This window comes from Sinocyclocheilus rhinocerous, unplaced genomic scaffold, assembly GCF_001515625.1.
Source record: "Sinocyclocheilus rhinocerous isolate Xijiao unplaced genomic scaffold, SAMN03320098_v1.1 scaffold357, whole genome shotgun sequence".
Lineage (NCBI taxonomy): Eukaryota > Metazoa > Chordata > Actinopteri > Cypriniformes > Cyprinidae > Sinocyclocheilus > Sinocyclocheilus rhinocerous.
Genome location: NW_015649568.1, coordinates 939,590 through 954,748, shown reverse-complemented (window position 1 = coordinate 954,748; position 15,159 = coordinate 939,590). Strand labels below are relative to the sequence as shown.

The 15,159-nt window shown below is 38.8% G+C and overlaps 1 protein-coding gene across 1 annotated transcript in view; it reads right to left on the bottom strand.

The window, feature by feature from the left end:
- LOC107710668 (thyrotropin-releasing hormone-degrading ectoenzyme-like) overlaps window positions 1–15,159 on the bottom strand; it is a 27,457-nt gene that overhangs the window by 10,975 nt on the left and 1,323 nt on the right. The window contains exons 2-5 of the mRNA XM_016515498.1: window positions 7,602–7,749; window positions 5,982–6,079; window positions 5,668–5,775; window positions 230–397 (exon numbers count right to left, since the gene is read on the bottom strand). Of these exons, the coding sequence (XP_016370984.1) occupies window positions 230–397; window positions 5,668–5,775; window positions 5,982–6,079; window positions 7,602–7,715 (488 nt within the window). The 5' untranslated portion in view covers window positions 7,716–7,749. The remainder of the gene's footprint in view (window positions 1–229; window positions 398–5,667; window positions 5,776–5,981; window positions 6,080–7,601; window positions 7,750–15,159) is intronic.

Sequence of the window (15,159 nt, the reverse complement as noted above, 5' to 3'; positions counted from 1 at the left end):
AGGAGTACAATACATGCTCCAGAGACCTCCAGACACCTGCTCTCAAATAAAATGGCAGAAAGCCCCCCAAAAAATCATGAAAACTGAATGAAGAGGCCGGTGGAACTGAGATTCCAAGCTAAAAAGAAGCTAAAACTTTCATCTGAGACCGACTGATAAACGTGCCACGCTACAGCAGCTTGTTATTTGAATTTCGTTGCTTTGTCATTTGTTAATGAGGTCGACTGACCTGTTGAGCAGGAAGATGTTGTCACTGCAGGTCAAGGCCTCCAAGAGAACCTTCTTCTCAGAGATGGCGGTAGAGGAGTGAAACTTCATCCAGATAAACTCCCACACATCCTCATCCATCAGAGAAACGCCTGTGCAGTACACAATGTCCCGCACGTTGGGTGGAATCCTGTGGGACAGAGGATTGACTGAAACATTTGGGTGAAGACACAATTCACAGCTAATTAATGCTAAATACTCATATTTAAAGGTCCCATGAAATGCTTAGAAACACGCAGCGTTACTCTATGTGTTGATGTCATTTTAACTGAAACAGGAAGACAGGGCGGAACATATCAAGCAGCCCCGCCCCTTTTTAAAATAGCCAATAGCGTTCGTTTATATCACGGCTTGGGCTAGAGCCGTTCAGAGCCGTTGAGCTCCGTAAAGCCACATTTGACAGGGCATGCCAGCCACAATCTCATCCATATTGCTATAAAATATAGCATTCTGTGTAGAATTCAAATTACATTCCCGATACATTTTGTGGTCTGAGCTGACTTATGCATGTGATCCGCTCCATGCTATCGTGTATATGGACCGGAGCAGAGTTATTTTGATTTCATGAGGACTTTAACATTTACATCTTGATGGAGCCAAAATGTTTTTCACTATTTACTATTTTCTTTTTACATACATACAAAGATTGACTTTTAGAGTCCAGGGAAAAGAGTGAAAATGGTGATACACTGATTAGCATATATGCACACTGAATGGTACAGGTGATTAGTATTCCTCACTGTGACCAAGTCTGTTCATTTATTGTTTGCTGAGGGTTACATCAAATTCACACGCCATTAGATTGCATTGTGTTCACACGTAATACTTGTTTTAATTTCCAAAATTTTACATTTTCCTGAAGAGAGAACATTTTTCACAAGTCCTCAGGGTTGTTCAAATATAGCAAATCACAAGTTAACATTTCACCTCCAGAAGAATCAGTGAAAAACAGTGTCAGTGGATTTCTACATTTTTATTTGTATGCTTATGTGAGAAGTTGATCTTTCTTTGGGGACACATTAGATTATGGAACACTATTCACTATTAACTTGTTGCTTATTAGCATGAAGATGCCAGAAGTCATTAAATGCATATTATATGAAGCCAAGGTCAAGGTTATGTGTAACTAGCATATTGGCTGTTTATTAGTATTTATAAATCACATATGAATGCCTTATTCTGCATGATGTTTGTATTTATCTCTTGTGTTTTAGATCCCTTGACCCTACCCAATACCTAAACACAACTACTACAAGAACTAATTAACTTACTTAGTATCAATATGCAGCAAATTAGGAGTTTTTGAGGGAAAAATAGTTAATAGTGGATATGCGTTCCCTAAAGTGTTACCCTTTCTTTTTCTGTTTCTTCTTTTCACTCAAAATGTCTATGCGGGAAATACCATTTTAAATAAAAAGACACTCTTATATTCAAAACGGACCGCTTTGGTCCAAGTGGTCTTCTGCTGTCTGCAGTCACTTTGAATCACTTGAATTCTGTCACAGCGAAAAATGTCCATAATAACACCAGCTGATCTGATTCGATGATCTTTGGAGAGGTCATCATTTTTTAAGTGGTGAAAATTTGACCCAAATCATCACTGCAGGCCTCCCAAAGTGAGTCACAGTGCAATATATATAGTCTAGCAATATATCGGTCATAAGTAAGCGCCCTCTATGGACCCATGGATATCATCTGGTTACAGATCTCAGAAAAGAATAACAGTCTAGTGTAGAGCTACACAGAGAGAAAAGCATCTCAGGCTGTGAGGCAATGCATGTAATATTCGTACAGGAAGAAGAAATAACATTAAACCTCTGGAGGAGCCGCGGCGATACAATGACTGAACTGTTGATTTGCTCAAACAAAGCGCAATAAAGACCTGCTGATTCTGGATGAGCCGTCGGAGCCTCTGGGAGTTTTCAATATAGCAATACAGAAAACGGCACCTTCAGTAAGATATCAAATCATGTCACAAGCAACTGGAGCATATAGACTGAAATTTCCACACCTGTGAAAGTGATGTCTTGTTTATGACTTCCACTGACAGGAACGATAAGTGAATTCAGAAACACAGTTAAAGAATAATGTTTGTGACATTCCGTTAGCAGCCATGATTCTGGAATATATTATTTTAAGGTATTTTCAGAACGAAAATGGGAGATGACATAAGCCATAAATCTAATTTTTACTTCTGATATTGTAACCTGAATTTAAAAGCTTGATTTGCTCTAATATTTGGCTGTGTGAAGGCAACACATTTATAATAGATGGCTGTTATGAGATTTTGTAAAGATTCTATATGCCTGTGAGACACTTCTGTTTTGAAACAATGTACAAAGTTATTTGAGTATTTTACATTGTGTGAAACACTTTGTTTCAAACAGAGACTAAAACTGCACTTAAAAGCAGTTTAGCTTGAGTCTCAGCAGAGTTGTCTTACTTTAATTTCAGTTTTCTTTTTTTAGTCTGTGGTATCTTGTTTTTAATTAATAAACGAGGAGGATTTGTCAGGATTTTGTACAGTGTGTACAGCTCATAAACGCTGCTGGGTCATTCCTGTGACATTATCATCACCTAAACCATAAAATGACATAAAGATCAAACACATTCCTCTTTTATGATGTGCTCATCCCTGAATATCAACCTGAACAGATTCTTTTTATTGTCCCAGTAGGACTAGTGGTCATTTTTGAAGAAAAGGACCATGAAGGACACATCTGGCAGATTCAGACTTCTGCAGTCAGGTAAGAGGCACAATTCAGAACAGTTATGACATAATACACAATAATAAGTATCAAAACAGTGAGTAATAACATAAAAACAGTGGCGAAGAAGGGCAGATTAATTTCTAGCAGATGAATTTCAGAACTAATTTCCTGCCATCTGTTGACTTTGACAGTTGTACATGAGAAACTAAATCATTTTTAATCAGTCGTTCTGGATAAAACTATCAGCTAAATGCCTTAAAACGTAAAAAAAAAATAAATAAAAATAAATTCACAAATATGAGCACTTTCATGAGCTCTAGTTCTTTGCCAGTGGATTAGACTAACTTGTCCACATGATGATACGTCTAGCAGGAGGGATTGTATTTAGTACAGAGACTTTCTGTCTGTTCAGACACGATCAGAAACCTCACACTGGACTCTACGGGGTAATAATTATAGAGCCACTGAGTGGAAAATCTTTGACTGAGCAGGACAAACACTAGCTGAATCCAACCGAGTGTGTATTTCACATGTTGAAAGCAAGAATATTAGGCCAAAAAGCTTTTAAATTGAGCAGCCCACTGTTATTAGAGTCATGTCAGAGGCCTCAGAAGTCATTAAATGCATATTATATGAAGCCAAGGTCAATATGTAACACATTTTATGTGTAATAAAGCAACTGTGTGTGTATTTAAGGTCTATCTGTCGATTTTAGGGCACGATATTAAAGAAGCCGGCAAACAAATTACCAGTGCATTTGAGGTTGTCAACATGCAATGTAGTGTGTGTGTGTGTGTGTGTGTGTGTATGTGTGTGTGTGTGTGTGCTCTTGCATGTGTTTGTAGGCATGCAGCCAACAGTTTGGCACAAGCACAAAAAATAATTTCCTAAAAAGTAGGCAAACACTATCTTGTGCAGGGTAAAGACGTTTCATCAGATACACAAACACACACCCACAATCCTGTTTATTCTCCATTATGGTCATTAGTCCCTGCCGGTGGCATGGTGTGTTTGACAGTGTGATACTGCATACAAATATATGAACATTGCTGTGGGAAGCTGGGAAAACAAATGTGCGTTGCCATGGACACTTGGAATAAAGCTCCTACTGTATGAATCTTGGCAGGGTTGATGAGCAGAACATATTGATCGGACCTTAAATTGCCCACACATACTAGCACAACACTCAACCCAACAACTCTAGCTGTCACTTTTGTAGTATGGCTTCACAATGATGGATGTACTTTTTTTTAGGTTGAAGAGCAAAAACTAAATTGAGGTGGGTTTCCTACAGGACATCTTTTACATTAAAATGGCATTTTTAAACAAAAATCTGTTCCCCTTCAGGAACTCGAGCTGCGTCCGAAGACACTACGGGAACGCCCCCAGCGTGACCGTGCTCTGAATCACATGTGTAATCAGTCCAATGGAAGGGCGAGACGTCATCCCGATCTCCACACCGAGGTGTCGAGGTCGTGGGTGAGACCATATACAGCATGTCTATTTACCCCCGCTTCCTCTCATTATGCAAATGTGGTGGGGGTTAGGGATCATGGTTATAAGGCGATGCCCCGGGTGGAACAGACGCTCGCGAGCTATCTGTCCCCCGGCGCGGCATCGTCATTAAAGGCTCCGGCATTGCCCTCCAGGCCCTCACGTGCAAAGGACCGCCGATTTATCTCTCCGCGCCACCAAAGAGACCGCCCGTGCCATTGGGCGGTCTATGGCAGCTCTAGTGGCAGCAGAGAGACATTTGTGGTTGACCCTGTCAGATATTAAGGAAAAAGACAGGATCTTCCTTATGGACGCCCCGATTGCGCCTTCTGGCCTGTTCGGCGACACCGTCAATTCCGTCGTCGACAGGTACCAGGAGGCCCATAAACAGGCGGCGGCGTTCCTGCGGTTCCTCCCTCGCCGCTCTCTAGCTCCAGGGGCTACTGGGCGGGAGCAGCTCTCGCCGCATACCTCCTCCCTAAGCGAGGTCTGCCTGCTACGAAGCAGACCCTCAGTCGGTGGATAGCTGATGCCATTACTACTGCCTATGAGTCCTCTGATCTCACCTCACCACTGGGAGTCAAGGCACTGGCATCCCTGCGAGCGCTTGCTTCATTCCTTGAAGCTGAAGCCGGTTCCACCTCACGTGCCTTTATAGCTTCCTGGTCACTACGTCACCCGCCTATGACGTCTCGCCCTTCCATTGGACTGATTACACATGTGATTCAGAGCATGGTCACGCTGGGGGCGTTCCCGTAGTGTCTTCGGACACAGTGTCTCGTTCCCTTCGGGGAACCATGGTTACATGCGTAAACTGGAGACATTTTGAATGAGCATCTTTAACTACATGTCACTATACAATCCATCTGTTAGTAGGAGTCCACTCTGATTCAGTCAAATGAGTGGTTAAGGGTCGAGTCAGTGTGTGACTGAGTTAACTCTGTATTTTGGGCTGGTTTAGTGAATCATAGATTTGTCTGATTTAAATCCGTGATTTAGACAAACTAATTTCTGAGTTTAACCAATTCAATAAAAAGAACTGCCTCAATTGCCAGCAGTTAATTGAAACCTCAAACATCATTAGGGCACTTTGCTATATGTTTGTTTTTGTGTCAATCCAGTGAGGAGAAACACTGGGATTGAATAAAAGCTGTTATGTTACTGTGTGTGGATGTCACTCTTTAAATTTGCTCACCTGTTCTTGTTGCTGGAAATCCAGTCTGAAATGAGAGAAACAGCCTGCCGGTGACAGTGTTTGTTTCCAAAACTGCAGGCCAGCATCATCACCTCTCTCTGCAACTCTCTGAGGAGGAAAGAAGGAAGTACATTAGCAGCTAAAGATGGAGGAAGGGGAAAATGAAAAATTAAATACATGTCTACTGAGGTCATTCCCATCTCTGAGGTGGAAAATGTCTGGCTTGCACTTTGCAATTCAGTGTCCTTACTTAGACTACATATAAGTTTATAACTGTAATACATAATTCAAGAAATATGAAATTCAAGACTCACTCGGCCTGATAAGCCACCTGCATGAAGGAGCTGTCAGGGGAAGCGGCCGGCCAGCCCAACTTGTGATACTTCGGTTCCACCTGTCTTAGAACATAGTCCTGATGACACAAAACAAAACAAAACAAAACGGGAAGCAAAGAAATTATTAAAGCAAAACAAAACAAAAAATACAACAAAACACAAAGTAAAGCAAAACCAAACAAAAGTGCAAAACAAAAGGCAGAAAAAGAGTGAGTATGGTTGCCATGCTAAGACCAGGATTTAAATTATTATAGTTTTTGGTTTTGTTTTCTACTGTTTTGTATTGTATTGTGTACAGCAGCGGTTCTCGTCACTTCTAACGAGATGATGACCTGAATCAGGTGTGTTAACAAAGAGAGACATGCAAAACATGCAGAGCGGGGGTACGCGAGGACTGGAATTGAGAACCGCTGGTGTACAGTATAAGTGTGTGTGTGTGTGTGTGTGTGTGTGTGTGTGTTTTGACTCGCCATATGATTGAGGGAAATGTTGCAGCAGTTAATTGTCATGGCTAATTTAGCACGACTGCTCTCCTTCATGCCTTCATGCTCTCCTGCTATGCCACAATTCAATTCTTAACACACACTTACACGAATAAAAGCACATAAATTCTGGTAGAGGACATTCTTTTCCATACTGTGGTGGACCATACAGCTGATCAGGTGTGTTTGTCAAGCTGTTTCTATAGCAATTGAGTGACGTATTCTTGTTTTGCCAACAGATTAACCTCAGTTTGACGATTAATGATGCTGTGTTTGTGTGTCAACAGGCCAAAATACACTGACCAGCACAAACACACACACAAACACACACAGAGAGGGGTTTGGTCTGACAGGTTGAGACACCTGGGCACATGGCTGAAGGCACCTGACTAATCTGCTCCAGCTGTTTCATGTCTTGCATTACATTCTAAATATCTGTTCTGTCTCACAGTAAACACAGTGATGGAGAAAAATAGAGAGAAGATGTTATTAAATTCATCACACTCTCACTGCTGACACTAAAGGGTTGTCCATTACAGAGGAGGGGCAGAAATGACTCATGCGCACTGAGGGATTGTGGGTAGGCGTTTGAGTGATATTCTGAATAACAAAGTGATAAATGAATATGAAAGCAGGCGGACAGGCAAGACAGAAGCCAGAGGAACAGAGAAAGAGTCTGACACTGTCATGTTAGGCTGTGTTCAGAATGGAATACTAGTACACTGCATTGCATACTATCTTTAAAAACATAAAAATGCTCATAGTGCTTTCTTTTTTTCTTTTTTTTTTGGTACAAACTTCCAATAATATACATAGTGTATAGAAACAGTATGAGTAGTATGCAATTCTGAACATTGCCAATAAAGCACAAGCAATGGTGGAGATTTCACTCTATTTTTAGTATGTGTCAGTTTTTTAAAATGCTGCAGCAAACAGGCATTGTGTCTGGAAATATTTTGGACTGATGTTTTGGATGATGATCAGAGGAAGTTTGAATCTGTCTGGTGGTGAGTCGAGCCTTCTGAGACGTGCTGCTAGATATCTGCTGTGTCTTTCTTATTGCACTAGTCAAGGTTAAAATACACCAGACACCAAACTGATCTGAGATCAGACTCACGCTGAACAGGCTGTGGTCTTCAGTGCGGTCCAGGAGTTTGTCCAGCTGGTAAAGAGCTCGACTAGCAGCGTGCCACGGCAGAAACTCGGTCTCCTGAGACAAATATGAGATCATCTGCAGGGGGACGTTTTGGGGCAAATACCCCGCTCTAGAGAAAAAAAAGAGAGTACGAGGATCAGACACTAGCAGCTCATTTTTATGCATATTTCCCCTTTGGTAGACATGTCGTTAACATTTGATTACAAACAGTTAATTTTGTTCATCATTATTCATTTAGAATAACTGCCAGGCATTGTGCTTTGTGTGGGGAGACATAATGTGCTGTAAGAAACAAAAAACAGCTTCTCCTGTATGGCTACAGTCGTGTTCAATTTGCATAAGTCCATAAAGCATAAGCTCTTCTAAAGCTTCAAATGTCTTCTCCTTTTTTTCCTTCTGCCTTTTTAGAAATGCCTACAACCCTCCCATGAGAGCAGAAAAACAGAGAGGTGGTCAATATCCTAATACCAAAAACAAGAGACTTTCCACGAGTCTTTGAATCTAAAGAACGATTGCTAGCAAGCACAGTTTCACTAATACATTAAGCAACCAGTCAGAACAGCATAGCAACAACATAGCAATGTTCTGAAAAAAGCTAGCATTGTCGCTAGAAATACTGCTGCTGCACATATAACACATATGAATAACCCCCATATCGCATACATGAATCACCCCATAGCAAATCTATACAGGTGGAGCTGGGGAAGGTGGAGGGTTTCTGAAGTGCGCTGCAAACTGCTACAGTAAACAAAAGCCAGGTATTTGAATATTGAGCAGTAAGCTCACTGGCTACCGATTCAGGAGAGAACCAATCAGCTGCCATGTAAAAATGATGTCGCCAGGTCAGATTGAGCTAGACCTATTGGACTGCGCCATCTAGAGTTTCATGACAGAACTCTGTATGTATCGGTACATTCTTCCAGAGAGCCTTGGCTGTCTATTTCAGTTTCTCAATTTCATGCAGGGCACATAAGCGCTCCCTATCAGAGGTCAGGCGAAAAAGGAAGTGATCAGACTTGAAAACAGACTCATTAAATTCCCGAGGACAGATTCACCCAACACACATTTAATTGGGACATTAATCACAGTTACTCACAGACACCCACTGTTACCCAAGGAGGTTTTTAACATTTCCAGAGAAACTGATTTGCATTAACATTAGCAGGAGACATTTGAGGATGTGAAGAACTAAAATATGTCCCAACATCTTTACAAAAAAAGTAGCAAACGTGTTTATCGAACCAAGCAAATGTGAATTTATACCATGTAACTAAGAAGAGTTTTAGATCTAATAAGGTGTTTAAATAGGTTTGTGTCTAATTAAGATCAGGAATTGTGCTCTTCTTCCTTTGAACAGCCTGTTAATATATTAGAGAAGGACGGTGAGTCTTCAAACTGCCGTTAATATTTGAAGTTCAGAGATTAATGGTCCTTAAAGTCTTAATATGAAATCAAATTTCCCTATTATACATGGTAATGAAAAAGTATTGAAACATTTTTGCTCAATTGTATTTAAAAATATTGTAATAATAAGAGCTCAGGAATGCTTTATTTGACTGACACTAGCATTTCTGTCAGTCTTAAAGATATATAGAAGTCAGTAGTAATTGACTCCAGACTGTTGAATTATTTAAAGTTAATGCAAACCCAAAGCACTGGCTTTTACACCTCTGGCCTGTATTAATTTTCAATAATTCAACAGTATGGAGTCAATAATTCTCCACTTACTACGATTACCACATGTACATGTGTTTATCTCCTGAAAATATTTTCTGGATTTTTGTCTAAAACATGTGTAAACCACTTACGTACGGCATTGATTACATATCTTATTTAGAAACCGGGTCAACAGACTTGGAACTACTTCACATCTGTGCGGTTATAGAAAATAAATCAAAACCATTGTGGCTTCCGCCAATCCCTGCCTTGAAGCAATGATTGATGGAGGGTGGGTGTGATCAGCTCGGAATGCATTTTCAAATTGAATTTTGCTACAAATATCCCACGGTGTCATGATGAAAATGCAATTTTTAGGACAAATAGCATTTATTGCGTTGCCATTTTGCATATTGCATTTTAAATTGAATTTCGCTACCTATATGCTTCCATATGTGTCAGCCAAACAGAATAAAGCATTAAACTGAGGTCTAATGAGCAATGATTGTATTAAAATAAACAATTAATCAGCCTATAATGATGCCAAGGCACTTGAAACACTCATCGACTGTCATTCTTTCACACTGATTACAAGGAAATATTCAATGTATATTCTCTTGACTGATGTGTACACAGACATGAGGGATGCCGTTTTTTCAGTCAGTCAAGAGCTTAACACATTGCATGTGCATTAATTATGTTGTGTTTCTCTTTAGCGCTTAAAGACACAGTAGCACATCAATCACTGCAATGACTTCACCTGTCACAACACATTAAAGGTGAAGTGAGTGATGACTGGTAGACAACACAAATCACATCTCGTTTGGTCACATTGACCTCTAGAAAGTGACTGAGAGTTAAACAACAGTAATTAATAGACTAAATAAACACACAGGCTTTAATAATTTCTCATTATGAATTTGTTAAATTTAGCTGTGTATCTTTGAATGTTATGTAATATGTTTATATTTTATATGCTCATTCAAATTAGATGATAGATAGATAGATAGATAGATAGATAGATAGATAGATAGATGTGGTCCTTCTTTAGAAGTAAAATATGGAATTTAAAAACACCTCATAATGACTGTCATTTACATATAGAGACATTCATTATTACCACATTCACATTCAGACAGCAGAGACTGGAGGCCATTCAGTTTCTCCATTTCATAAATCTTTCTTTCTTCCTTGTATTTTCGAATTATCCAGCTTTCTTATCGAAGTTCGGAGGGAAAATGTTCATTAAATATAAACGCAACATTACTATAAAACTGTCATGAGGCACTGAAGTTTTCCTGCTGTTTTATTGAGCACAGTAATGAATGAGATGATCACTCTTATGCTTCAGGAACGTGCCTAGTACACCCAAGCTCAGAGAAACATGTGTTGCATTGCATGAAGGTTATTTATCATTGATAATAGCACTCCAGAAGAACAGCAAGGTGAAAATTAGAGTGTGTGGCTCTTTAAAATTGCCTGACATCATTCATTTTCAATGAGAGCTGGTGATGTCTGGTGACATGATCGTCAGCAACCATTGGTGAATTGAAAGAAACTCAACAATTCAAACGGATTTTTAATTCATGAGTATATAAAGAGTAACATAACAGTCTCCTAAATAAATCATTGACTTTCTAAATTGGCCTGTAATTGTAGCTCATTTTGTCGGAGCGTTAGCAGAGCATTTCAAACAGGCCTATTACGAAACTCCATCACTGAGACTCAGAGTCAAATGAGATCGCTCTATGTGCATAAACAATATTGTGTCAAAGAGAAAGAATATGAAAAAAGTCTAAAATACTCTCCTAGCATCGTTTTGTAATTCTTTCTCGCTGCTGTGTGAGAAATGACAGAATTGTCGACAGGTGTTGTGATGTTTTACAGGTGCCACAAACAAACCTTCTGTCTCTATGGCAACAACTTGCTGATGATGCTAATGTTAGGTTAGAAACAGATGAGCATTTCTATGGAAGTTCAAAACGCAGGGTGTCTAGACAAGTAGCTAGTGATCGCAGTAACGACAGCCAGCTGTTAACAGCAACTGTTAATTCCTTTAATCTAGTTTAGTAGAACTGAAGCTATACTCAACATAAACATATATTTAACACTATAATGTGTTGTAAAAATAAATAAATAAATAATGGATTGTGTTTTAATGTGACTGTGAATTTCATGTTTACGATATACTGTATTTAACACCAAAAAAAAGTGTATTATTATCTTTGAATTATAATTCTAAAACACATTTTCTCCTATAGTAGCATGATCAGCCTATAGAAACTCTGTTTAGCAAATAATAAAAAAACAGAAAAGAAAAAAAATGTTTAAAAAATTATATTTAATGTTTAGTATATTGTGCTGAGTCTTCGTTTTATTGCAGTAATGACAACTTTTTTATTTTGTTACTGTACTATACTGCACAGTTACTGTACTAATACAGTAATGAAAATCTTGACAATGTTTTTTTTGATAAAAGCACACTCAAGTAGATACAACGCATATTTACAAATGTACTAAAATATTAAACATAAAATGTATATCTACAAATGTACAATACATTATTATATTATATCATATTATATCATATCATATTATATTATATTATATTACATTTAAGTTGACTTCAGGCTGAAATATGAGCCATGTTTTTGTGAAATTAAACAAAAGCTCCATCTGCCAATAAGGCATTGACATGTGCTTTATAAGTACTAATAGCCAATATGCTAGTAATATGCATGCTAATAAGCAACTAGTTATGAAATAGTGAGAATACAAATATTTTAATGAAAGATGAATAGCTTTGTATTCAACCCAATTATTATATTCATCAATTAATAATGCACTTGAAATATGATCTTTATTCTTAAACTAGGCTTAAACTAACACCAGCTTTTTTCTCCTCAATTGATCCAGTAATTCATAATCACAATAAAGGCTGACTGAGCTTTGTGAGGCAGTATTGATCAGGCAGCAGCGCCCATTCAGTTCCCGCAGTAATATGAACACTCTTCATCATCCAAGTAATTAACAGAGAAACAAGACATTCTACACATTGTGAATAAGGATGATGCTGTTTTTAATATGCAGGTTGGCATTTTCGCTTCTCAAGTACATAAGAGCCAATAATCACCTCCACAGATCTGAGCCCTGAGGTTGAATAAGACATATCCTGTTAACATCCGCTCTTATTTATTAGGATTAGCTGTAAACAACAGCAGAGAGAAACAATATGTACAAACCAGACTGAAATCAAAACTCAGGAACAAAAGGATTTGCCTTCAGTCCTGTTAAGTTTCAATTATCCAGCTCTTCGGTAAACAAGGCCGAGCCGAATAAACAGACTAAATGAACATGACGGAGCACAATCCAGGGGAACAGGTTTCAATTCTCTGCCCAACGTGATGGCAATAAACACAAGTTTCCCTGCGGGTTTGTCGTCAGTTGACTGAATCGGCATGCTCAGGAAACATCTGTGGCCAAAAACACAATTCTCCACGTGCCTGTTAGACTTCTGTCTAGATCAACGTGAGCCGCACAGCGCCGGCAGATGAGCCTGTCGTTTCAGTGTGATGAACAGCGGTGCTAATACTAGCAGAGCATCTGGACGCTTCCTTATTTAGTTTGGTGGAAGAATAAAAATGAATGAATTTCACAATCTGTACAAAGCAGCACCTGAATACACAAAATGCAATGTACAAAAAATACAAAAAAAGAAAGTCCATCAGTGATACTCAAACGTTGATTTGGCTGCCTACTGATTCTAGCTGCCAGCGGTTGAATATTTCTTTTATTAAGCAGAATGAGTGAGCTTTTGTATTAAACAGAGAGGACCTTAGGGAGAACAGTCATTCCTGAAGGGACTAATGGCAGTTTGGCAGCCTGTGGCAATATAAACTTTCAGAGGACACTCTATCAGAGAGCAGCGCTCTTCTCTCTATCTACCTTTATCGTTCTGTCTCTTCCTCTTCTCACATTAATGGACGTTCGTGAGTTTCCAGCAGCTGATGAAGCTCTGAAGGATTGACACAATGAGGCAGCAGTGGAAAGGCGGGAACACCGAGGTTTTCCCTCGCTTTCTTATTATCCACTATCGCTGTAACGGCTCAATAGTCTCACTGCAGGTCTCATCTTGATGAGCTAAAGGGTTTTTCTTCAGTAACGCCTCCAGGCTAAAGGAGAAAAGAGACTTACAGTAAGAACTGCATCTGTCAGTAATAAAGGTCTTACTGAAGTTCAGTGGCAGCTGGTGGAGAATTTTCTAGGTAGGGCGCCACATCCAACAATTTTAGCATACAATCCGGTATGATTTATCCCAGTATAACAAAAGGAAAAGTATTAAGACCTGAAACATTTTAAATAAAGATAATTGTTTTACACTAATGGCAGTTTGGCAGCCTGTGGCAATATAAACTTTCAGAGGACACTCTATCAGAGAGCAGCGCTCTTCTCTCTATCTACCTTTATCGTTCTGTCTCTTCCTCTTCTCACATTAATGGACGTTCGTGAGTTTCCAGCAGCTGATGAAGCTCTGAAGGATTGACACAATGAGGCAGCAGTGGAAAGGCGGGAACACCGAGGTTTTCCCTCGCTTTCTTATTATCCACTATCGCTGTAACGGCTCAATAGTCTCACTGCAGGTCTCATCTTGATGAGCTAAAGGGTTTTTCTTCAGTAACGCCTCCAGGCTAAAGGAGAAAAGAGACTTACAGTAAGAACTGCATCTGTCAGTAATAAAGGTCTTACTGAAGTTCAGTGGCAGCTGGTGGAGAATTTTCTAGGTAGGGCGCCACATCCAACAATTTTAGCATACAATCCGGTATGATTTATCCCAGTATAACAAAAGGAAAAGTATTAAGACCTGAAACATTTTAAATAAAGATAATTGTTTTACCAAGTTCAAGATTGAGGATGATTCCCACAAAACTATATTTTCTGCTTTGCGCCTCCGCTTCCGAAGATGCATGACTTCAAGGCATTTGTGTGAATCGGAAGCAGCTTGATGTGAAGTTCAAACTCCATCAAGCGCTTTTTGAGGTTTTGAGGGAAAACAAAGCATAGAATTTATAGTTTGTCCAAGGCTTTTTAAGTGAAGCACGTTTTATTTGTATTGTATAAAAATATAATTAGAATTCATTTAGATAGGATTTAACACTATTTGCTTAAAGTTGTGTTTGATGAGAAATAACCCCAACAGCTGAAGATTTTTTTTAAGCACCCTGTTTGCGCTTGTATATAATTTAAATAGCTTCCATTTACAAAATGTGCAGAAATACGCCTTTTTAATGAAAGTAAAGGTCCGTGTATAATAAAACTGTCAATGAAATGAAAATGTTAAATGAAACTAGAAAAAAAATATTTAAGACATTGTTCAGTTTAGTTTTATACATACATTATTATATCCATATATTTTCTTCTAATGTCACAAATAATATTATCAAGGTTTGCTGGGTTTTATTCTTTGATTCTTTTGTAGTGTGGGTTTGGTGAAGTGTACTAAAAACAAACATTTTTCACACTCTTCCAAACTGACCCACAACTTAATCAGTTTGTACATAAAGAAATCAATTAATTAAATCAACTCCATCACATGAGACTTCAAATTTGAGGTTTGTACCGGCAAACTACTACTTCTCACTCGAAAAAAAAAATAAAAAATAGAGTATCCACCTTTTTCTTCAATTTGCTATGACAATCTGGTGCTTATTCTGAATCAGCTACTGTAAGTATGTGTTCTTAATAGTTTAAAGTATTTGCTATTGACTGTTCAAATGCGGAGTTTTGTGCCATGTAGAGTATCGCGTCGTGTGTGCGTGAGAGAGAGACAGGGTCACATCACAGTGGAGTCAGCTTTCTTAATCGC